The following is a 27,052-nucleotide window of genomic DNA, read 5'->3' on the forward strand; positions in this document are numbered from 1 at the left end:
AATTGTCTCTAGACATCAAAAACTACTGTGACTAAAAATGTGGTCCTTTGTTGGTTTTTTTTTGTTTTGGTTTTGACGGCATTTGTTTCCTCCCTCCTTCCATCCATCCATCCATCCATCCATCCATCCATCGGTGAGTCTATCATCCTGTAGCGGCTATCTTGGATCAGTTTTTTTTGCGACCATCCGGATGCATGCTCAATAAATAGTCCCAGTGGTGAGAGGGACAGAGAGAGGGGGAAACAAAAGACAAAAAGGAGAGTCGGCGGATGTCGGAGTACTTTTTTCTTGTTTTTTTTTTTTTTTTTTTTTTTCCAAGTCTGGGCTGAAGGGATAGCAAAAAAAAAAAAAAAAAAAAAAAAAAAAAAAAAAAAAAAAAAAAAAAATCAAACGCAGTCACTCCAGGTCTTCTGATAAGTTCCCTTCCTCCAGCTCCCGGTCGTCGTCCAGCTCTGGACTGTGATTGGCCGTCGTCACCAGCGACATGGGGCAGTCGTCGTCGTCCATGTGAAGAGGCTCCTCCTTCACGTGCACGGCCATCCTGTCACACAACCGCACGTTTGGTTAGTTCCTCCCCTCGTGCAGCCACAGGCCACCGGTTGTCACCGCCTCTGTGGTCCAGTGGTTCTCAAACCTTTTTCACCAAATACCGCCACAATGACCTAACTATTCATTAAAAATAAGGTATACCAATTATTTGGCCACAGTTTGAACAGTAACACTGTGTTTGAATATTCAATTAAGTAATTCTTTGGCGTACCACTATTATTAATTTGAGAATCACGGATTTAAACAATAATGGGTACTGTGGAGAATACATATGTTTAAGAGTTCTTTCTTTATTCATGGCCATGTTTGGAACATCTAGTACTTTTCCTTTGTGCATTCTACCAGTTTCTCTTTGTCTTCAGAGGTCTGTTTAGTGTCTTGACCATGGGAATGTGAATACACCCCCCCGCTTCTTCCTTATCAGTGTTGCGAGAGGCCATACTTGTCAACCCTCCCGAAATTCAGCGCCTCTCCCGAAAACCTCCCGGGACAAATTTTCTCCCGAAAATCTCCCGAAAATCTGGCGGAGCTGGAGGCCACGCCCCCTCCAGGTTTATTGTTAGGCAGTTTCATTAACGTCCTCCCAGCGTGGCAACAACACATAACAACAGCAGTCACGTTTTGTCTACCGTAAAGCAGTTCGTCTGTCGTAAACAGCAAAGTTGTGACACTCTTAAACAGGACAATACTGCCCTCTACTGTACATGCATATGCATGAGATATATATATATATATATATATATATATATATATATATATATATATATATAATATATATATATATGTCTTAATAAGATTATCCAAAAAATAGTGCTCGATACCGTGGTAGAGCGCAATATATGTACATACATATACATCTATATATATATAGATATATATGTGAAATACTTGACTTGACTTTACCAAGTCAAGTATTTCTATATATATATATATATATATATATATATATATATATATATATATATATATATATATATATATATATATATATGTCTTAATAAGATTATCCAAAAAATAGTGCTCGATACCGTGGTAGAGCGCAATATATGTACATACATATACATCTATATATATATAGATATATATGTGAAATACTTGACTTGACTTCAATATATATATATATATATATATATATATATATATATATATATATATATATATATATATATATATATATATATATATATATATATATATATATGTGTGAAATACTTGACTTGGTGAATTCTAGCTGTAAATATACTCCTCCCCTCTTAACCACGCCCCCACCCCAACCACGCCCTCCGCCACCCTCCACCCCCCACCTCCCGAAATCGGAGGTCTCAAGGTTGGCAAGTATGTGAGAGGGAGAGGTGGGGGTTTTCTTTGTGTGCAAGAAGTTGGCTCTTCCGTTTGAGTGTCAGATCAACTAGAGTAGCCGATATGAATGTATTGGTTAAGTTGATCTCTTGAAATTTCAGTAAAACTTGATAATATTCCTATTCTGTCTTGATGGTCCTTCTTACTCAGCATATATGTCATCGAAAGAACCAGTAACTTAGATTCTGTACATACTTTTTTTTTTTGTTTTTTTTTTGAAAATGTAATTTTGTTTATAGATTATATGCAATCTGTTGTGTTCCAAAAAATTTTTTTATTATTATTTTTTTTTTCTCAGTGTACATGAATGAAGGTGTGTGTTGCTGGACCCGACTTGGACATTATCTGGACTGGACCTGGTTTTAAAAAAACAACAACCTTTAAACGAAGCTAATTTCATTTACAACCAGGTCTGGTGAAGATAAGGTCCTTTCTTTCCTTTTTTTTTTTTTTTTTATAGATAAGATAAATAAATATTTTCTTGGATAAAAAGGAAAGTAAACAATATAAAAATAATTACATAAGGGAGAAAAAAATATATATAGTAATTAAAATGAAAATGTTAGTGGACCAGCAGCACAAACAATCAAGTGTGCTTCAGGGACTGTGTCCCTTGCAGAAGTGTTGTCCATGTTGTGGGAACCAGAGTATTGATGGCAGAAAGAAGTAACCCCTTTTGTGTGAGTGGGTGTGTGTGGGTGTGAATGGGGGAGGGAGGGTTTTTTTTTTGGGTTGATGCACTAGTTGAAAGTGTATCGTGTGTTTTTTTCTATGTTGATTTAATTTTAAAAAAAAAAAAAAAAAAAAAAAAAAAAAAAAAAAACTTAGATTCCCTGGGAAGAAGAGCTGGTCGACGCAACAGTACCTTTCACATTTTAAATTTCCAGCACCTGGGAATCGCTACCGGTGCTTAAAATTCTTTTAAGTACTTTTGTGTGTGTTAAAACATTTAATTGTTTTTGTTAAGAAAATCTGATATGAAAATGAGCTGATTTTAACTGTTATATTGTGCTTTATTGTCATCATTTTATCATTGGCAAATATGACATTAAATTGCAATTACAGCAGCACGTCCAAGTGCACAGTTTATGGTGTGTTTTCTTGTGCCCTAAAAAGTGTTGATACGGTAAGTATTGTACTCATTGCAACGAGCATCTTAGTTGTAGTTTTCATTAACACATTTGCAGGTGTTGAAATCGCCATGTGAAATCGCTAATGCTAATCATTGGCAGGGCAATAGCAAAGCTAGTGTATATTAGCATCAAGCTAGCGCCTTTTTTGGAAAAGCGGGGCCTTTATTCCCCCGGTCAATCTCTTTGTTGGCATTGAAAATCAATCAATCCAACCAAAAAAAAATCAAAAATTGCAACATTACTTAGAGGTAGTTTGGCCGAGAAGCTCTCAGTGCTGTTGGAGTGATCACCAAGTTAGAGTTTACGTAAAAATGGTGCGGGATTCGGTCGGTGCCAAAAAAATCCCTACCTACCCATTGCCAGAAAATATTTTTGGATGATTATTTTTGATTAGGTTAATCACACTTTAAGATGAATCCTGATTAATCATTGTATATTACTTGCTTGTCTAACTTAAATTAAATTTAAATTTGGTGGGTGCGGCCTTAATACTGTACGACCTGTTTTGTGCCTTGAACTGGAAGTATAACTGCCCCTAGCGTTTCTGTTTGAGAGGATTCTTCATTCATCACGCCAAGCAAAGTTTTACAATATAACTAAAACCATTCTTACTTACTAAACCGTCCCATGTGTAATGTCTGTAGGAGTGTTTTCATGCATATTTGTACAAGCTATCATAATGTAATCAAGCTAGCGTCCTTAGCATCAGCTAATATGCTAACATATTTACAAGTGTCTGTGTTAGTATTATTAACTTACAATGGCGTTCTTTTTGTATTGTTTCAGTTTTGTAAATTCACCAAAACGTCACCATGGAGTTACTGAGTCTGTTTAGCTGATTGGAGAACTAGCTTCTGCAGCTAGTGGGACCACGACGGTGACTTCTGTTTTGTTTGACAGGCACCGTTTGGAAACAGTGAAGGTACGTAAATAAACATTTACAAAATAATCTGTACCGGTATATATCTGCGGCTAATATTTAAAAGAAATACAATTTAAGTACTGTAATTTCTGTTTTGTGCCTTGAACCGGAAGTATACCCGTTCCTAACGTTTCTGCTGGAAAGGTTTCTTCATTCATCACTCCCAGCAACGTTTGTAAGTTTTACAATATAACTAAAACAATTTTAAAAAAATCTGTACCGGTATATATCTATGGCTAATATCAAAAAAAAAAAAAAAGTACTTCCTGTTTTGTGCCTTGAACCGGAAGTATAACTGCCCCTAGCGTTTCTGTTTGAGAGGATTCTTCATTCATCACGCCAAGCAAAGTTTTACAATATAACTAAAACCATTCTTACTTACTAAACCGTCCCATGTGTAATGTCTGTAGGAGTGTTTTCATGCATATTTGTACAAGCTATCATAATGTAATCAAGCTAGCGTCCTTAGCATCAGCTAATATACTAACATGTTTACAAGTGTCCGTGTTAGTATTATTAACTTACAATGGCGTTCTTTTTGTATTGTTTCAGTTTCGTAAATTCACTAAAACGTCACCGTGGAGTTATTGAGAGTGTTTAGATGATTGGAGAGCTAGCTTCCGCAGCTAGTGGGTCCATGACGGTGACTTCTGTTTTGTTTGACAGGCACCGATTGGAAACAGTTAAGGCAGGTAAATAAACGTTTACAAAATAATCTGTCTAATATAAAAAAAAAAATTAAAAAAAATACTGTACTTCCTGTTTTGTGCCTTGAACCGGAAGTATACCCGTTCCTAACGGTTCTGCTCGAAAGGTTTCTTCATTCATCACTCCAAGCAACGTTTGTAAGACTTACAATATAACTAAAACAATAAAAAAAAATCTGTACCGGTATATATCTATGGCTAATATAAAAAACAAAAATAAAAAGTACTTCCTGTTTTGTGCCTTGAACCGGAAGTATACCCGTTCCTAACGGTTCTGCTCAAAAGGTTTCTTCATTCATCACTCCAAGCAACGTTTGTAAGACTTACAATATAACTAAAACAATTTAAAAAAAATCTGTACCGGTATATATCTATGGCTAATATAAAAAATAAAAATAAAAAGTACTTCCTGTTTTGTGCCTTGAACCGGAAGTATACCCGTTCCTAACGGTTCTGCTCAAAAGGTTTCTTCATTCATCACTCCAAGCAACGTTTGTAAGATTTACAATATAACTAAAACAATTTAAAAAAAAATCTGTACCGGTATATATCTATGGCTAATATAAAAAATAAAAATAAAAAGTACTTCCTGTTTTGTGCCTTGAACCGGAAGTATACCCGTTCCTAACGGTTCTGCTTGAAAGGTTTCTTCATTCATCACTCCAAGCAACGTTTGTAAGACTTACAATATAACTAAAACAATTTAAAAAAAATCTGTACCGGTATATATCTATGGCTAATATAAAAAACAAAAATAAAAAGTACTTCCTGTTTTGTGCCTTGAACCGGAAGTATACCCGTTCCTAACGGTTCTGCTTGAAAGGTTTCTTCATTCATCACTCCAAGCAACGTTTGTAAGACTTACAATATAACTAAAACAATAAAAAAAAAAATCTGTACCGGTATATATCTATGGCTAATATAAAAAACAAAAATAAAAAGTACTTCCTGTTTTGTGCCTTGAACCGGAAGTATACCCGTCTTTAACGTTTCTGCTGGAAAGGTTTCTTCACTCATCACTCCAAGCAACGTTTGTAAGTTTTACAATAATACTAAAACAATTTAAAAAAAATCTGTACCGGTATATATCTATGGCTAATATAAAAAATAAAAATAAAAAGTACTTCCTGTTTTGTGCCTTGAACCGAAAGTATACCCGTCTTTAACGTTTCTGCTGGAAAGGTTTCTTCATTCATCACTCCAAGCAACGTTTGTAAGACTTACAATTTAACTAAAACAATTTAAATAAAATCTGTACCGGTATATATCTATGGCTAATATAAAAAACAAAAATAAAAAGTACTTCCTGTTTTGTGCCTTGAACCGGAAGTATACCCGTCTTTAACGTTTCTGCTGGAAAGGTTTCTTCATTCATCACTCTAAGCAACGTTTGTAAGACTTACAATATAATTAAAACAATTTAAAAAAAATCTGTACCGGTATATATCTATGGCTAATAAAAATTAAAATAAAATAAAAGTACTTCCTGTTTTGTGCCTTGAACCGGAAGTATAACTGCCCCTAGCGTTTCTGTCTGAGAGGATTCTTCATTCATCACGCCAAGCAAAGTTTTACAATATAACTAAAACCATTCTTACTTACTAAACCGTCCCATGTGTAATGTCTGTAGGAGTGTTTTCATGCATATTTGTACAAGCTATCATAATGTAATCAAGCTAGCGTCCTTAGCATCAGCTAATATGCTAACATGTTTACAAGTGTCCGTGTTAGTATTATTAACTTACAATGGCGTTCTTTTTGTATTGTTTCAGTTTCGTAAATTCACCAAAACGTCACCGTGGAGTTATTGAGAGTGTTTAGATGATTGGAGAGCTAGCTTCCGCAGCTCGTGGGTCCATGACGGTGACTTCTGTTTTGTTTGACATGCACCGATTGGAAACAGTTAAGGCAGGTAAATAAACGTTTACAAAATAATCTGTCTAATATAAAAAAAAATAAAAATAAAAATACTGTACTTCCTGTTTTGTGCCTTGAACCGGAAGTATACCCGTTCCAAACGGTTCTGCTCGAAAGGTTTCTTCATTCATCACTCCAAGCAACGTTTGTAAGACTTACAATATAACTAAAACAATTAAAAAAAAATCTGTACCGGTATATATCTATGGCTAATATAAAAAACAAAAATAAAAAGTACTTCCTGTTTTGTGCCTTGAACCGGAAGTATACCCGTCTTTAACGTTTCTGCTGGAAAGGTTTCTTCACTCATCACTCCAAGCAACGTTTGTAAGTTTTACAATAATACTAAAACAATTCAAAAAAAATCTGTACCGGTATATATCTATGGCTAATATAAAAAATAAAAATAAAAAGTACTTCCTGTTTTGTGCCTTGAACCGGAAGTATACCCGTCCCTAACGTTTCTGCTCGAAAGGTTTCTTCATTCATCACTCCAAGCAACGTTTGTAAGACTTACAATTTAACTAAAACAATTTAAATAAAATCTGTACCGGTATATATCTATGGCTAATATAAAAAACAAAAATAAAAAGTACTTCCTGTTTTGTGCCTTGAACCGGAAGTATACCCGTCTTTAACGTTTCTGCTGGAAAGGTTTCTTCATTCATCACTCTAAGCAACGTTTGTAAGACTTACAATATAATTAAAACAATTTAAAAAAAATCTGTACCGGTATATATCTATGGCTAATAAAAATAAAAATAAAATAAAAGTACTTCCTGTTTTGTGCCTTGAACCGGAAGTATAACTGCCCCTAGCGTTTCTGTCTGAGAGGATTCTTCATTCATCACGCCAAGCAAAGTTTTACAATATAACTAAAACCATTCTTACTTACTAAACCGTCCCATGTGTAATGTCTGTAGGAGTGTTTTCATGCATATTTGTACAAGCTATCATAATGTAATCAAGCTAGCGTCCTTAGCATCAGCTAATATGCTAACATGTTTACAAGTGTCCGTGTTAGTATTATTAACTTACAATGGCGTTCTTTTTGTATTGTTTCAGTTTCGTAAATTCACCAAAACGTCACCGTGGAGTTATTGAGAGTGTTTAGATGATTGGAGAGCTAGCTTCCGCAGCTAGTGGGTCCATGACGGTGACTTCTGTTTTGTTTGACAGGCACCGATTGGAAACAGTTAAGGCAGGTAAATAAACGTTTACAAAATAATCTGTCTAATATAAAAAAATATATAAAAAAAATACTGTACTTCCTGTTTTGTGCCTTGAACCGGAAGTATACCCGTTCCGAACGGTTCTGCTCGAAAGGTTTCTTCATTCATCACTCCAAGCAACGTTTGAAAGACTTACAATATAACTAAAACAATTTAAAAAAAATCTGTACCGGTATATATCTATGGCTAATATAAAAAACAAAAATAAAAAGTACTTCCTGTTTTGTGCCTTGAACCGGAAGTATACCCGTTCCTAACGGTTCTGCTCAAAAGGTTTCTTCATTCATCACTCCAAGCAACGTTTGTAAGATTTACAATATAACTAAAACAATTAAAAAAAAAATCTGTACCGGTATATATCTATGGCTAATATAAAAAATAAAAATAAAAAGTACTTCCTGTTTTGTGCCTTGAACCGAAAGTATACCCGTCTTTAACGTTTCTGCTGGAAAGGTTTCTTCATTCATCACTCCAAGCAACGTTTGTAAGACTTACAATATAACTAAAACAATTTAAAAAAATCTGTACCGGTATATATCTATGGCTAATATAAAAAACAAAAATAAAAAGTACTTCCTGTTTTGTGCCTTGAACCGGAAGTATACCCGTCCCTAACGTTTCTGCTGGAAAGGTTTCTTCATTCATCACTACAAGCAACGCTAGCGCTCTATAGCCCGGATTTCAAAGCTTCGTAATTTAGCGAGTTGCACCTGTCTGTACCTTGTACCTTGCCCCCCCCCCCGGAGGAGATAGAGCGGGATAAAGATGCTGGCGGGCTGGACTCCCTGGCGAGATACGGTAAACACGGAACTGGCGTGACATGCATTATCCAGCGCGTTGTTTGCCAGACGCTAATTTGACACGACGCCTGGCGTGGACTGTAAGTACCAGCACGAAAAACAGGGGCGATGAGCGGCGCTGCCTCAGACATGTTTGGCATTTAAAAGTTTACTGATGACACCACGTTGAAATACATGAAAAGGGAGGGGGGGTTGGGACAGGCCACGTGATAAATAATGGAGAATTTCTCATCCCTGAGCCCCCCGGAGCAAAGGCAGAGGAGAGGCTTTTTTATCTAGTTAATAGAAAGCACAGCCGCTCGTTAATATGCGGGGTCGGACCGTGGGTGGTGGGGGCGGGGGGGGGGTATGTGCGTCGCTCCTCAAGAGGGGGGAAAGAGCGTTGGCGAGGTTCTGCCGTTAATCAACTTCAGCCATGATACATGTTTGGGGCGGCGAACGTCGCCGGCATCTGGCCGCCGTAACGAGAAGAACGACGCAAAAGGAGGCGCGACGTGATTCCCACCACCGCCGCTCGCCACCGTGACAAAGGTGACAAAACATTGTTGCTCCTGACACGTCGGGAGAATTCACCGGCGAGAGGGGAGGGGGCCTAACAAGCGAAATAAGGGAGGGGCCAGAGAGACTCTTCGAAGGTACAGATAGTGTGGTAAAAGCGGGACTTGACATGGGGACAACAGGGGGTCAAACTCGAGGGCCGGGGTCTGATCTGGCCCGCCACATAATTTATATGGCCTTTGCTGCAGCTGTTACATATACTATAATATTGTACATAGTAATTGGGATTTGTTATATATTGGATATATTATATAATATAATATAATAATATAGTATATCAGTATATATTATAAACTGTATGTATAATATGTAAATATTACATATATGTTATATTTTATATTGCTACTATGGTACATTTTTTGTCGACTTTATACTTTTTGTTTTCGCCTTCTTTTTGTGCCCTTGTGTGCATTATCCTTTCCATCTTTTGCAACCGAGCTACTGTGTGTGTACTTTTTTTTTTTTGCAAAGCAGGGATGTTGTTGTTTTTTTCACGTCAAAATAAATAGACCCTATTAATACACACATACGTGTATATATATATATATATATATATATATCCATCCATCCATCCATCCATATATATATATATATATATATATATATATATACAGTATATATATATGTATATATATATATATGTGTGTGTGTGTGTGTGTGTACATATATATATATATATATATATATATATATATATACACAGTATATATATATATATATATATATATATATATATATATATATATATATATATATGTACACACACACACACATATATATATATATATATGTATATATATATATATGTATGTATATATATATATTTATCGGCCGATATTTCGGACACCTCTAATATATATATATATATATATATATATATATATATATATATATAAAAGTGTATATTATTTAATAAAAAATAAAAAAATTAAATAAATTTAAAAAAACGACACCAATAATGAAAAAAACGATACCGATAATTTCCGATATTGCATTTTAACGCATTTATCGGCCGATAATTCGGACATCTCTAATATATATATATATATATATATATATATATATTAGAGATGTCCGAATTATCGGCCGGTATATATATATATATATATATATATATATATATATATATATATATACATATATATATATATATATATATATATATATATATATATATACATATATATATATATATATACATATACATATATATATATATATATATATACATATACATATATATATATATATATACATATACATATATATATATATATATATACATATACATATATATACATATATATATATATACATATATATATATATATATATATATATATATATATATATATATGTATATATACATATATATATATATATATATATACATATATATATACATATATATATATATATATATATACATATATATATATATATATATATATATATATATATATATATATATATATATATATATATATATATATATTAGAGATGTCCGAATTATCGGCCGATAAATGCGTTAAAATGCAATATCGGCCGATAATTCGGACATCTCTAATATATATATACATATATATATATATATATATATATATATATATATATATAATAATTCGGACATCTCTAATATATATATATATATATACATTATACACCCCCCTCTACCAAACCCCGCCCACCTCAACCGACGCACAGAGGGGGAGGGGGGGAGAGGAGGGGGGGGGGGGGGTGTAGCAGGGGTGTATAATGTAGCCCGGAAGAGTCAGGGCTGCATGGGATTCTGGGTGTTTGTTCTGTTGTGTTTATGTTGTGTTAAGGTGCAGATGTTCTCCCGAAATGTGTTTGTCATTCTTGTTTGGTTTTGGTTCAAAGTGTGGCGCATTATTAGTAAGAGTGTTAAAGTTGTTTTATATGACCACCGTCAGTGTAACCTGTGTGGCTGTTGACCAAGTATGCCTTGCTGTCACGTACATGGGCAAGCAAAAGAGCAAAAGGTTTATATTGTTTAACAAGTGTTGGTCTGGCACTCTGTTAATACAGATTGTAGAGGGCGCTATATGTTGTACCATCATGACACGCCCTTATTATAGCCGTAAGGGTGAAATTCGGTGAATATTAATCTCGGGAGTTTTCTGCGAGAGGCACTGAAATCCGGAAGTCTCACGGGAAAATTGGGGGGTTCAGCAAGTAAGATGCTGAGCCGCATCAGAGTGATCAAAGAGCCGCATGCGGCTCCGGAGCCGCGGGTTGCCGACCCCTGGTCTAGAACAATGCGTGCATTTGTAAAAGTGAACATGAAAAAAGCGATTTCAACCCTGCAAATTGGTGTCCAATCCTCCCACACTTTGAGAGTGGGAAGGTACGCGGGGTCCACCCACCCACCTTGTGTCCTCGTGCCCTTTCTTAGTTTAATTGCCTCATATTTAACCCGCGTTGCTGGAGCATTTTAATTTTTTTTTTTTTTTTTTTTTGTTGTATTTTATGATGTCACGACCCCAAGGCGAGGTTAGATTTATAATATCGTCACGGTTTTTAGTACAAGGCGCTCGCTTGTCGTCTATGAATAGCTACATTTCATGTCTGAGAGGCATTAATATTCAGCGACATCATTATTTTAAAAGCCCTTTTTTTTTATTTCCCGCGCAGTGTCCATCATGTGTGCAACACAGATGCACTTTCCGAGTAGGCCTTAAGAGAACAAGGGAGCGCTTGTTTCGTCCATACATGTGTACCTCCTTCTCTGAAGTGGGGTGTTAAGTGGCCTTTAGGTTATTTAACTTTAATGACAAGATGGTGCACTTTTTCAGACTTTCCTCTCGACACGTGACATGAGACGCCGATACGACCGCCGCAACCTCAAAATGGAAGAAGTGTGTTTTTTTTTCTTTTTCTCTCCTTCCAGACAAGCGTCTCGTCCGTCTTTGAATAATGGAACGGCAAGCTAAATAGGACATCACCTTTTAAAAGGCCTTTCTCAGGAGAGGACGCGCTGGTCCGACAATTAGACGAACCTTCTTCTTTCCTCTCAAGCTCCTTGCCGTAACCCACTGACCGCAAGGCCTGGGGGTATGGTGTGTGTGTGTGTGTGTGTGCGTGTGTGTGCGTGTGTGTGTGTGTATATTACACTTGTGGACGCCCTGAGGCAGGGGTCCCCAATTACATCGTCCAAGGGCCAGAATTGTTTTCCTCAGCAGACGCAGTAAAGGACATGAAACGTAAAATATCATACATATATATTAATAATATATAAATTATTTTATATGATATATATATATATATATATATATTTATATTTGTATTTATATGTCATATATTATATTTTTTTATATATATTATACATATATATATATACTTTATATATAATTATATTAGTTATTAGTTATTAGTTATTAGTAGTTATTTATATATATATATATATATATATATATATATATACATATATATATATATATACATATTATACATATATATTAATAATATACAAATTATTTTACATGATATATATATATATATATATATTTATATTTGTATTTATATGTCATATATTATATTCTTTTATATATATTATTTATCATATAATATATATATATATTTACATCTAACACATACTTGCCAACCTTGAGACCTCCGATTTCGGGAGGTTGGGGGTGGGGGGTGGGGGGGCGTGGTCGGGGTGGGGCGGGGCGTGGTTGGGGCGGGGCTAAGAGGGGAGGAGTATATTTACAGCTAGAATTCACCAAGTCAAGTATTTCATATATATATATATATATATATATATATATATATATATATATATATATATATATATATATATATATATATATATATAAGAAATACTTGACTTTCAGTGAATTCTAGCCATATATATATATATATATATATATATATACATTTTATTATATATATATATATATATATATATATATATATAAATAAAAGAAATACTTGAATTTCAGTGTTCATTTATTTACACATATACACACACATAACACTCATCTACTCATTGTTGAGTTAAGGGTTGAATTGTCCATCCTTGTTCTATTCTCTGTCACTATTTTTCTAACCCTAACCCGCTTATTCCCTTTGGGGTCGCGTATATATATATATATATATATATATATATATATATATATATATATATATATATATATAAAGACATGCACCTGGGGATAAGTTGATTGGCAACACTAAATTGGCCCTAGTGTGTGGATGTGAGTGTGAATGTTGTCTGTCTATCTGTGTTGGCCCTGCGATGAGGTGGCGACTTGTCCAGGGTGTACCCCGCCTTCCGCCCGATTGTAGCTGAGATAGGCTCCAGCGCCCCCCGCGACCCCAAAAGGGAATAAGCGGTAGAAAATGGATGGATATATATATATATATACATATATATATATATATATATATATATATATAAGAAATACTTGACTTTCAGTGAATTCTAGCTATATATATATATATATATATATATATATATATACATTTTATTATATATATATATATATATATATATATATATATATATATAAATGTATATATATATATATATATATATATATATATATATATATATATATATATATATATATATATATATATATATATATATATAATATATATACATATATACATATATACATATATATATATATATATATATATATATTTCTTGTGCGGCCCGGGACCACTGTCTTAAAGGACCTCTTCCTGAGGGCGTTTCATTGTTATGACTTCACCTTTATCGTTTGTTTTTTAAGCCGGACCGGTACTTTTTAGAGGCGGTATAGTACCGAATATGTTTCATCAGTATCGCGGTACTATACTAATACCGATATACCGTATAACCCTATTTACAATATAACTAAAACAATTCTTATTAAACTGAATAATATCTTGCAAGAACCGTTTTGACCCCAATAGTCAAAATCAAATTGAAATCTTCATTTTTTTTTTTTAATTTTAATGTTTAAATATATATTTATATATATTATGTATATTTTTTCAAATTAAATTGTGAGTTGTTGTAATATTTGCAACCCTAATCTAGAGAGTTAGACATGGCAGTTATACTGTACAGGCTCTCCGCGTGAAGTCTAAGCTTTTCTTCCAGTCACTCACCTACACAGAAACCGCGAAAATTGTTCTTGATTTTGCAATTTATTCTCGAACAAGAACCGAGGGGTGGTCTTCTATGCGGGGGGGTCAGTGTGTGAATGATAGGGTGTGCAGAACCTACATGTGCCTGTGCGGGGAGTACCCGGGGCTGCCGTGTCCGTTGGTGTCCAGGTGGTCCAGGGAGCCGTTGAGGTCATCGTGGACGGACTGCAACAGGTTAGGGGGGCTGCCACTCAGCGTGCCATGGGGGCTGATGCCCAGGAGCCCCGGCGGGCTGCCGCCGAGCAGCCCCGGCGGACTGCCGCCCATCAGTCCGGATGGGTCGCCGCCCAGGAGGCCGTGGCAGCCACCCATGTGTGCGCTGTTCATGAGGCCGGGAGTGCCCAGTAGAGGGAGGGTGGTCTCCGCCAGGGCGGCCTGCGGGACAAGACAAATTAGAGACAAGACCTCGTCCCCTTGAAAACTTTACCCAACGACTAGGCATTAAAGTTATATGCCGCCATTAAATTTTTAGTTATTTTCGCCATGAGCCTGGCTGGCGTGTACACAATGAAGCCAAATCATTTATGACAGCCTGGATAAATATTCATGGCCATGCCCCCTTCCCCTCTCGCACGCCACGATCAATCTGAGGCGGACCAGGGGACAATGTCACCCGGGTGGCCGGCGTCTCTGCTCGGCTTCTCACCTGGAGGCTGGCGTTTAGTGCTGAGCCGTAGCCCAGACTGGAGGGCAGGTTCTTGACGAGTGACGGGCTTCTGGAAGAGTTGAGGAGAAAGAGAGGGAACGTCAATAAGAGCTTGACAACAGGTGCTGGGACCACCTGTCCAAACTGTCCACATGCTCTTTATAAGGAAACTGGTACACCTAATTCTGCTCGGGAGCTCAGTTCAAAACTTGACCGTTTTTGAAGCGGAGAACCAAAAACAGTATACATGTAAATATAACATTTTTATATTTTTAATGTTACCTAAAAAAAGTGTTAAAAAGCACAATTTCTGCAATAATTTAGCTGGATTCGGAGAAAAAAATTAAAGTAATTTCAGAATTTTTTTTCATATATTTTAAGGTTACGCTAAAAAGTGTTAAAAAGCACCATTTTCAAAATAATTTAGTAGGATTCAGTGCGTACATTTTTTTTAATTTTTTTTTAATTTGACACAAGCTTAGGGTTACTTTAAAAAGTGTGGAAATTCGCAATTTGAGCGAGAATTTAATAGGTAAATGTGCAAAAAATATTGTGGAAATCTGACATATTTTTAGTGTTACTCTAGAAAGTGTTAAAAAGTGCAATTTCTGCAATAATTTAGCTGGATTCGGAGAAAAAACCCCCAGTAATTTCAGAATTTTTTTTACATATATTTTAAGGTTACTCTAAAAAGTGTTAAAAAGCGCCATTTTCAAAATAATTTAGTAGGATTCAGTGTGTAAAGTATTTGTTTTTTTTTGGAAATTTGACACAAGCTTAGGGTTACTTTAAAAAGTGTGGAAATTCTCAATTTGAGCGAGAATTTAATAGGTAAATGTGCAAAAAATATTGTGGAAATCTGACATATTTTTAGTGTTACTCTAGAAAGTGTTAAAAAGTGCAATTTCTGCAATAATTTAGCTGGATTCGGAGAAAAAACCCCCAGTAATTTCAGAATTTTTTTTACATATATTTTAAGGTTACTCTAAAAAGTGTTAAAAAGCGCCATTTTCAAAATAATTTAGTAGGATTCAGTGCGTAAATTTTTTTTTTTTTTTTTTTAATTTGACACAAGCTTAGGGTTACTTTAAAAAGTGTGGAAATTCGCAATTTGAGCGAGAATTTAATAGGTAAATGTGCAAAAAATATTGTGGAAATCTGACATATTTTTAGTGTTACTCCAGAAAGTGTTAAAAAGTGCAATTTCTGCAATAATTTAGCTGGATTCGGAGAAAAAAAATACAGTAATTTCAGAATTTTTTTTACATATATTTTAAGGTTACTCTAAAAAGTGTTAAAAAGCGCCATTTTCAAAATAATTTAGTAGGATTCAGTGCGTAAAGTATTTGTTTTTTTTGGGAAATTTGACACAAGCTTAGGGTTACTTTAAAAAGTGTGGAAATTCGCAATTTGAGCGAGAATTTAATAGGTAAATGTGCAAAAAATATTGTGGAAATCTGACATATTTTTAGTGTTACTCTAGAAAGTGTTAAAAAGTGCAATTTCTGCAATAATTTAGCTGGATTCGGAGAAAAAAAATACAGTAATTTCAGAATTTTTTTTACATATATTTTAAGGTTACTCTAAAAAGTGTTAAAAAGCGCCATTTTCAAAATAATTTAGTAGGATTCAGTGCGTAAAGTATTTGTTTTTTTTTGGAAATTTGACACAAGCTTTGGGTTACTTTAAAAAGTGTGGAAATTCGCAATTTGAGCGAGAATTTAATAGGTAAATGTGCAAAAAATATTGTGGAAATCAGACATATGTTTAGTGTTACTCTAGAAAGTGTTAAAAAGTGCAATTTCTGCAATAATTTAGCTGGATTCGGAGAAAAAAAATACAGTAATTTCAGAATTTTTTTTTACATATATTTTACGGTTACTCTAAAAAGTGTTAAAAAGCGCCATTTTCAAAATAATTTAGTAGGATTCAGTGCGTAAAATTTTATTTTTATTTTTTTAATTTGACACAAGCTTAGGGTTACTTTAAAAAGTGTGGAAATTCGCAATTTGAGCGAGAATTTAATAGGTAAATGTGCAAAAAATATTGTGGAAATCTGACATATTTTTAGTGTTACTCTAGAAAGTGTTAAAAAGTGCAATTTCTGCAATAATTTAGCTGGATTCGGAGAAAAAAAATACAGTAATTTCAGAATTTTTTTTACATATATTTTAAGGTTACTCTAAAAAGTGTTAAAAAGCGCCATTTTCAAAATAATTTAGTAGGATTCAGTGCGTAAAGTTTTTTTTTTTTTTTTTAAATTTGACACAAGCTTAGGGTTACTTTAAAAAGTGTGGAAATTCGCAATTTGAGCGAGAATTTAATAGGTAAATGTGCAAAAAATATTCAGTGATTTGTGGAAATCTGACATTTTTTTAGTGTTACTCTAGAAAGTGTTAAAACGTTCACTTTCAGCAAGAACTTAGTAGGATTCTGTGCAAAAAATATTCAGTAAATTGTTAAAAATATTTAAAATATTTTAAATGTTTAGAAATACCTAAAAAAACGTTGAAAAGCACAACATTTGTGATATTTTAGGAGTACTTTGTGGGTGACCTAAAAATAAGTGTTGAAAAGCACAATTTCTGCAATAACGTAGCTGGATTCTAAGAAAAAAAAATACAGTAATTTGAGGATTTTTTTTAAACATATGTTTTAGGGTTGCTCTAAAAAGTGTTAAAAAGAGTAATTTTCTAAATAATTTAGTAGGATTCGGTGCGTAAAGTATTTAGTATTTTTTGGAAATTTGACATAAGTTTAGGGTTACTTTAAAAAGTGTGGAAATTCGCAATTTGAGCGAGAATTTAATAGGTAAATGTGCAAAAAATATTGTGGAAATCTGACATATTTTTAGTGTTACTCTAGAAAGTGTTAAAAAGTGCAATTTCTGCAATAATTTAGCTGGATTCGGAGAAAAAAAATACAGTAATTTCAGAATTTTTTTTACATATATTTTAAGGTTACTCTAAAAAGTGTTAAAAAGCGCCATTTTCAAAATAATTTAGTAGGATTCAGTGCGTAAAGTATTTGTTTTTTTTGGGAAATTTGACACAAGCTTAGGGTTACTTTAAAAAGTGTGGAAATTTGCAATTTCAGCGAGAATTTAATAGGTAAATGTGCAAAAAATATTGTGGAAATCTGACATATTTTTAGTGTTACTCTAGAAAGTGTTAAAAAGTGCAATTTCTGCAATAATTTAGCTGGATTCGGAGAAAAAAAATACAGTAATTTCAGAATTTTTTTTACATATATTTTAAGGTTACTCTAAAAAGTGTTACAAAGCGCCATTTTCAAAATAATTTAGTAGGATTCAGTGCGTAAAATTTTTTTTTTATTTTTTTTATTTGACACAAGCTTAGGGTTACTTTAAAAAGTGTGGAAATTCGCAATTTGAGCGAGAATTTAATAGGTAAATGTGCAAAAAATATTGTGGAAATCTGACATATTTTTAGTGTTACTCTAGAAAGTGTTAAAAAGTGCAATTTCTGCAATAATTTAGCTGGATTCGGAGAAAAAAAATACAGTAATTTCAGAATTTTTTTTACATATATTTTAAGGTTACTCTAAAAAGTGTTAAAAAGCGCCATTTTCAAAATAATTTAGTAGGATTCAGTGTGTAAAGTATTTGGTTTTTTTTGGGAAATTTGACACAAGCTTAGGGTTACTTTAAAAAGTGTGGAAATTCGCAATTTGAGCGAGAATTTAGTAGGTAAATGTGCAAAAAATATTCCGTAATTTGTGGGAATCTGACATATTTTTAGTGTTACTCTAGAAAGTGTTAAAAAGTGCAATTTCAGCAAGAACTTAGGATTCTGTGCAAAAAATATTCAGTAAATTGTTAAAAATATTTAAAATATTTTAAATGTTTAGAGATACCTAAAAAAACGTTGAAAAGCACAACATTTGTGATAATTTAGTAGTATTTTTTGGGTGAACTAAAAATAAGTGTTGAAAAGCACAATTTCTGCAGTAATGTAGCTGGATTCTAAGAAAAAAAAATACAGTAATTTGAGGTTTTTTTTAAAAGATATGTTTTAGGGTTACTCTAAAAAGTGTTAAAAAGAGTAATTTTCAAAATAATTTAGTAGGATTCGGTGCGTAAAGTATTTAGTATTTTTTGGAAATTTGACATAAGCTTAGGGTTACTTTAAAAAGTGTAGAAATTCGCAATTTCATCGAGAATTTAATAGGTAAATGTGCAAAAAATATTCCGTAATTTGTGGAAATCTGACCTATTTTTAGTGTTACTCTACAAAGTGTTAAAAAGTGCACTTTCAGCAAGAACTTAGTAGGATTCTGTGCAAAAAAATATTCAGTAAATTGTTTAAAATATTAAAAATATTTTAAATGTTTAGAGGTACCTAAAAAAACGTTGAAAAGCACAACATTTGTGATAATTTAGTAGTACTTTGTGGGTGACCTAAAAATAAGTGTTGAAAAGCACAATTTCTGCAGTAATGTAGCTGGATTCTAAGAAGAAAAAATACAGTAATTTGAGGATTTTTTTTAAACATATGTTTTAGGGTTGCTCTAAAAAGTGTTAAAAAGAGTCATTTTCAAAATAATTTACCGGTAGTAGGATTCAGTGCGTAAAGTTTTTAGTATTTTTTGGAAATTTGACATAAGTTTAGGGTTAATTTAAAAAGTGTGGAAATTCGCAATTTGAGCGAGAATTTAATAGGTAAATGTGCAAAAAATATTCAGTGATTTGTGGAAATCAAACATATTTTTAGTGTTACTCTAGAAAGTGTTAAAAAGTGCAATTTCAGCAAGAACTTAGTAGGATTCTGTGCAAAAAATAGTCAGTAAATTGTTAAAAATATTTAAAATATTTTAAATGTTTAGAGATACCTAAAAAAACATTGAAAAGCACAACATTTGTGATAATTTAGTAGTACTTTGTGGGTGACCTAAAAATAAGTGTTAAAAAGCACAATTTCAGCATAATGTAGCTGGATTCTAAGAAAAAAAAAATACAGTAATTTGAGGATTTTTTTAAAACATATGTTTTAGGGTTACTCTAAAAAGTGTTAAAAAGAGTAATTTTAAAAATAATTTAGTAGGATTCAGTGCGTAAAGTATTTAGTATTTTTTGGAAATTTTACATAAGCTTAGGGTTTCTTTAAAAAGTGTGGAAATTCGCAATTTCAGAGAGAATTTAATAAGTAAATGTGCAAAAAATGTTCCGTAATTTGTGGAAATCTGACCTATTTTTACTGTTACTCTAGAAAGTGTTAAAAAGTGCACTTTCAGCAAGAACTTAGTAGGATTCTGTGCAAAAAATATTCAGTAAATTGTTAAAAATATTTAAAATATTTTAAATGTTTAGAGATACCTAAAAAAACGTTGAAAAGCACAACATTTGTGATAATTTAGTAGTATTTTGTGGGTGACCTAAAAATAAGTGTTAAAAATCACAATTTCTGCAATAATGTAGCTGGATTCTAAGAAAAAAAAATACAGTAATTTGAGTTTTTTTTTAAAACATATGTTTTAGGGTTGCTCTAAAAAGTGTTAAAAAGAGTAATTTTCAAAATAATTTAGTAGGATTCAGTGCGTAAAGTATTTAGTATTTTTTGGAAATTTGACATAAGCTTAGGGTTACTTTAAAAAGTGTGGAAATTCGCAATTTCAGCGAGAATTTAATAGGTAAATGTGCAAAAAATATTCCGTAATTTGTGGAAATCTGACATATTTTTAGTGTTACTCTAGAAAGTGTTAAAAAGTGCAATTTCAGCAAGAACTTAGTAGGATTCTGTGCAAAAAATATTCAGTAAATTGTTAAAAATATTTAAAATATTTTAAATGTTTAGAGATACCTAAAAAAACGTTGAAAAGCACAACATTTGTGATAATTTAGTAGTACTTTGTGGGTGACCTAAAAATAAGTGTTGAAAAGCACAATTTCTGCAATAATGTAGCTGGATTCTAAGAAAAAAAAATACAGTAATTTGAGGTTTTTTTTTAAACATATGTTTTAGGGTTGCTCTAAAAAGTGTTAAAAAGAGTCATTTTCAAAATAATTTAGTAGGATTCGGTGCGTAAAGTATTTAGTATTTTTTGGAAATTCGACATACGTTTAGGGTTACTTTAAAAAGTGTGGAAATTCGCAATTTCAGTGAGAATTTAATAGGTAAATGTGCAAAAAATATTCAGTGATTTGTGGAAATCTGACATATTTTTAGTGTTACTCTAGAAAGTGTTAAAAAGTGCAATTTTAGCAATAATTTAGTAGGATTCTGTGCAAAAAATATTTAGTAAATTGTTAAAAATATTCAAAATATTTTAAATGTTTAGAGATCCCTAAAAAAACGTTGAAAAGCACAACATTTGTGATAATTTAGTAGTATTTTTTGGGTGACCTAAAAATAAGTGTTAAAAATCACAATTTCTGCAGTAATGTAGCTGGATTCTAAGAAAAAAAAAAATACAGTAATTTGAGTTTTTTTTTTAAACATATGTTTTAGGGTTGCTCTAAAATGTGTTAAAAAGCGCCATTTTCAAAATAATTTAGTAGGATTCAGTGCGTAAAGTTTTTTTTGTTTTTTTTAAATTTGACACAAGCTTAGGGTTACTTTAAAAAGTGTGGAAATTCGCAATTTGAGCGAGAATTTAATAGGTAAATGTGCAAAAAATATTGTGGAAATCTGACATATTTTTAGTGTTACTCTAGAAAGTGTTAAAAAGTGCAATTTCAGCAAGAACTTAGTAGGATTCTGTGCAAAAAATATTCAGTATATTGTTAAAAATATTCAAAATATTTTAAATGTTTAGAGATACCTAAAAAAACGTTGAAAAGCACAACATTTGTGATAATTTAGTAGTATTTTGTGGGTGACCTAAAAATAAGTGTTAAAAATCACAATTTCTGCAATAATGTAGCTGGATTCTAAGAAAAAAAAATACAGTAATTTGAGGTTTTTTTTTAAACATATGTTTTAGGGTTACTCTAAAAAGTGTTAAAAAGCGCCATTTTCAAAATAATTTAGTAGGATTCAGTGCGTAAAGTATTTGGTTTTTTTTGGAAATTTGACACAAGCTTAGGGTTACTTTAAAAAGTGTGGAAATTCGCAATTTGAGCGAGAATTTAATAGGTAAATGTGCAAAAAATATTCCGTAATTTGTGGAAATCTGACATATTTTTAGTGTTACTCTAGAAAGTGTTAAAAAGTGCAATTTCAGCAAGAACTTAGTAGGATTCTGTGCAAAAAATATTCAGTAAATTGTTAAAAATATTTAAAATATTTTAAATGTTTAGAGATACCTAAAAAAACGTTGAAAAGCACAACATTTGTGATATTTTAGTAGTACTTTGTGGGTGACCTAAAAATAAGTGTTAAAAATCACAATTTCTGCAATAATGTAGCTGGATTCTAAGAAAAAAAAATACAGTAATTTGAGGTTTTTTTTTAAACATATGTTTTAGGGTTGCTCTAAAAAGTGTTAAAAAGAGTAATTTTCTAAATAATTTAGTAGGATTCGGTGCGTAAAGTATTTAGTATTTTTTGGAAATTTGACATAAGTTTAGGGTTAATTTAAAAAGTGTGGAAATTCGCAATTTCAGTGAGAATTTAATAGGTAAATGTGCAAAAAATATTCAGTGATTTGTGGAAATCTGACATATTTTTAGTGTTACTCTAGAAAGTGTTAAAACATGCACTTTCAGCAAGAACTTAGTAGGATTCTGTGCAAAAAATATTCAGTAAATTGTTAAAAATATTTTAAATGTTTAGAAATACCTAAAAAAACGTTGAAAAGCACAACATTTGTGATAATTTAGTAGTACTTTGTGGGTGACCTAAAAATAAGTGTTAAAAAGCACAATTTCTGCAATAATGTAGCTGGATTCTAAGAAAAAAAAAATACAGTAATTTGAGGGTTTTTTTTTAAACATATGTTTTAGGGTTGCTCTAAAAAGTGTTAAAAAGAGTCATTTTCAAAATAATTTAGTAGGATTCAGTGCATAAAGTATTTAGTATTTTTTGGAAATTTGACATAAGCTTAGGGTTACTTTAAAAAGTGTGGAAATTCGCAATTTCAGCGAGAATTTAATAGGTAAATGTGCAAAAAATATTCCGTAATTTGTGGAAATCTGACATATTTTTACTGTTACTCTAGAAAGTGTTAAAAAGTGCACTTTCTGCAAGAACTTAGTAGGATTCTGTGCAAAAAATATTCAGTAAATTGTTAAAAATATTTAATTTTTAAAAAAATGTTTAGAGATACCTAAAAAAACGTTGAAAAGCACATTTGTGATATTTTAGTAGTACTTTGTGGGTGACCTAAAAATAAGTGTTGAAAAGCACAATTTCTGCAGTAATGTAGCTGGATTCTAAGAAAAAAAAATACAGTAATTTGAGTTTTTTTTTAAAAGATATGTTTTAGGGTTACTCTAAAAAGTGTTAAAAAGAGTCATTTTCAAAATAATTTAGTAGGATTCAGTGCATAAAATATTTAGTATTTTTTGGAAATTTGACATAAGTTTAGGGTTACTTTAAAAAGTGTGGAAATTCGCAATTTCAGTGAGAATTTAATAAGTAAATGTGCAAAAAATATTCAGTGATTTGTGGAAATCTGACATATTTTTTGTGTTACTCTAGAAAGTGTTAAAAAGTGCACTTTCAGCAAGAACTTAGTAGGATTCTGTGCAAAAAATATTCAGTAAATTATTAAAAATATTAAAAATATTTTAAATGTTTAGAGATACCTAAAAAAAACGTTGAAAAGCACAACATTTGTGATAATTTAGTAGTACTTTGTGGGTGATCTAAAAATAAGTGTTGAAAAGCACAATTTCTGCAATAATGTAGCTGGATTCTAAGAAAAAAAAAAAGTAATTTGAGGGTTTTTTTAAACATATGTTTTAGGGTTGCTCTAAAAAGTGTTAAAAAGCGCCATTTTCAAAATAATTTAGTAGGATTCAGTGCGTAAAGTATTTGTTTTTTTTTGGAAATTTGACACAAGCTTAGGGTTACTTTAAAAAGTGTGGAAATTCTCAATTTGAGCGAGAATTTAATAGGTAAATGTGCAAAAAATATTCCGTAATTTGTGGAAATCTGACATATTTTTAGTGTTACTCTAGAAAGTGTTAAAAAGTGCAATTTCAGCAAGAACTTAGTAGGATTCTGTGCAAAAAATATTCAGTAAATTGTTAAAAATATTTAAAATATTTTAAATGTTTAGAGATACCTAAAAAACGTTGAAAAGCACAACATTTGTGATAATTTAGTAGTACTTTGTGGGTGACCTAAAAATAAGTGTTAAAAATCACAATTTCTGCAGTAATATAGCTGGATTCTAAGAAAAAAAAATACAGTAATTTGAGGATTTTTTTTTAAACATATGTTTTAGGGTTGCTCTAAAAAGTGTTCAAAAGAGTCATTTTCAAAATAATTTAGTAGGATTCGGTGCGTAAAGTATTTAGTATTTTTTGGAAATTTTACATAAGTTTAGGGTTACTTTAAAAAGTGTGGAAATTCACAATTTCATTGAGAATTTAATAGGTAAATGTGAAAAAAATATTCAGTGATTTGTGGAAATCTGACATATTTTTAGTGTTACTCTAGAAAGTGTTAAAACGTGCACTTTCAGCAAGAACTTAGTAGGATTCTGTGCAAAAAATATTCAGTAAATTGTTAAAAATATTTAAAATATTTAAAATGTTTAGAGATACCTAAAAAACATTGAAAAGCACAACATTTGTGATAATTTAGTAGTACTTTGTGGGTGACCTAAAAATAAGTGTTAAAAAGCACAATTTCTGCAGTAATGTAGCTGCATTCTAAGAAAAAAAAAATACAGTAATTTGAGGATTTTTTTAAAACATATGTTTTAGGGTTACTCTAAAAAGTGTTAAAAAGAGTAATTTTCTAAATAATTTAGTAGGATTCGGTGCGTAAAGTATTTAGTATTTTTTGGAAATTTGACATAAGTTTAGGGTTACTTTAAAAAGTGTGGAAATTCGCAATTTCAGCGAGAATTTAATAGGTAAATGTGCAAAAAATATTCAGTGATTTGTGGAAATCTGACATATTTTTAGTGTTACTCTAGAAAGTGTTAAAAAGTGCACTTTCAGCAAGAACTTAGTAGGATTATGTGCAAAAAATATTCAGTAAATTGTTAAAAATATTCAAAATATTTTAAATGTTTAGAGATACCTAAAAAACGTTGAAAAGCACAACATTTGTGATAATTTAGTAGTACTTTGTGGGTGACCTAAAAATAAGTGTTAAACAGCACAATTTCTGCAATAATGTAGCTGGATTCTAAGAAAAAAAAAATACAGTAATTTGAGGATTTTTTTAAAACATATGTTTTAGGGTTACTCTAAAAAGTGTTAAAAAGAGTAATTTTCTAAATAATTTAGTAGGATTCGGTGCGTAAAGTATTTAGTATTTTTTGGAAATTTGACATAAGCTTAGGGTTACTTTAAAAAGTGTGGAAATTCGCAATTTCAGCGAGAATTTAATAGGTAAATGTGCAAAAAATATTCCGTAATTTGTGGAAATCTGACATATTTTTAGTGTTACTCTAGAAAGTGTTAAAAAGTGCAATTTCAGCAAGAACTTAGTAGGATTCTGGGCAAAAAATATTCAGTAAATTGTTAAAAATATTTAAAATATTTTAAATGTTTAGAGATACCTAAAAAAATGTTGAAAAGCACATTTGTGATAATTTAGTAGTACTTTGTGGGTGACCTAAAAATAAGTGTTGAAAAGCACAATTTCTGCAATAATGTAGCTGGATTCTAAGGGGAAAAAAATACAGTAATTTGAGGGGTTTTTTTAAACACATGTTTTAGGGTTGCTCTAAAAAGTGTTAAAAAGAGTCATTTTCAAAATAATTTACTAGGATTCAGTGCGTAAAGTATTTAGTATTATTTGGAAATTTGACATAAGTTTAGGGTTACTTTAAAAAGTGTGGAAATTCGCAATTTCAGTGAGAATTTAATAGGTAAATGTGCAAAAAATATTCAGTGATTTGTGGAAATCTGACATATTTTTAGTGTTACTCTAGAAAGTGTTAAAAAGTGCAATTTCAGCAAGAACTTAGTAGGATTCTGTGCAAAAAATACTCAGTAAATTGTTAAAAATATTTAAAATATTTTAAATGTTTAGAGATACCTAAAAAACGTTGAACAGCACAACATTTGTGATAATTTAGTAGTACTTTGTGGATGACCTAAAAATAAGTGTTGAAAAGCACAATTTCTGCAATAATGTTAAAGGTTAGTACTATTAGTGGAGCAGCAGCACGCACAATCATGTGTGCTTACGGACTGTATCCCTTGCAGACTGTATTGATATATATTGATATATAATGTAGGAAGCACAATATTAATAACAGAAAGAAACAACCCTTTTGTGTGAATGAGTGTAAATGGGGGAGGGAGGTTTTTTGGGTTGGTGCACTAATTGTAAGTGTATCTTGTGTTGATTTAATAAAAAAAAAATTAAAAAACGATACCGATAATTTACGATATTACATTTTAACGCATTTATCAGCAGGCCGATATTATCGGACATCTCTATTAATAACAGAAATAAACAACCCTTTTGTGTGAATGAGTGTAAATGGGGGGGGGGGGAGAGGTTTTTTGGGTTGGTGCACAAATTGTAAGTGTATCTTGTGTTTTTTATGTTGATTTAATAAAAAAAAAAAAATATATATAAATTTAAAAAAAAAAAAAAAAAAACGATACCGATAATAAAAAAAACGATATCGATAATTTACGATATTTAAGAAAGAAAAGAAACAACCCTTTTGTGTGAATGAGTGTGAATGAGCGTAAATGGGGGAGGGAGGTTTTTTGGGTTGGTGCACTAATTGTAAGTGTATCTTGTGTTTTTTTATGTTGATTTAATAAAAAAAAAAAAGAAAAAAAAAAAGATTTTTTAAATAAAAAAAAAACAAAACGATACCGATAATAAAAAAAACGATATCGATAATTTACGATATTTAAGAAAGAAAAGAAACAACCCTTTTGTGTGAATGAGTGTGAATGAGTGTAAATGGGGGAGGGAGGTTTTTTGGGTTGGTGCACTAATTGTAAGTGTATCTTGTGTT

The 27,052-nt window shown here is 31.8% G+C and overlaps 1 protein-coding gene across 1 annotated transcript in view; it reads right to left on the reverse strand.

The window, feature by feature from the left end:
* Positions 1-396: 396 nt before the first annotated feature.
* foxp2 (forkhead box P2) overlaps positions 397-27,052 on the reverse strand; it is a 476,912-nt gene continuing 450,256 nt past the window's right edge. The window contains exons 17-19 of the mRNA XM_061961406.1: positions 14,987-15,056; positions 14,420-14,715; positions 397-541 (exon numbers count right to left, since the gene is read on the reverse strand). Of these exons, the coding sequence (XP_061817390.1) occupies positions 397-541; positions 14,420-14,715; positions 14,987-15,056 (511 nt within the window). The remainder of the gene's footprint in view (positions 542-14,419; positions 14,716-14,986; positions 15,057-27,052) is intronic.

This window comes from Nerophis lumbriciformis, linkage group LG05 (assembly GCF_033978685.3).
Source record: "Nerophis lumbriciformis linkage group LG05, RoL_Nlum_v2.1, whole genome shotgun sequence".
Lineage (NCBI taxonomy): Eukaryota > Metazoa > Chordata > Actinopteri > Syngnathiformes > Syngnathidae > Nerophis > Nerophis lumbriciformis.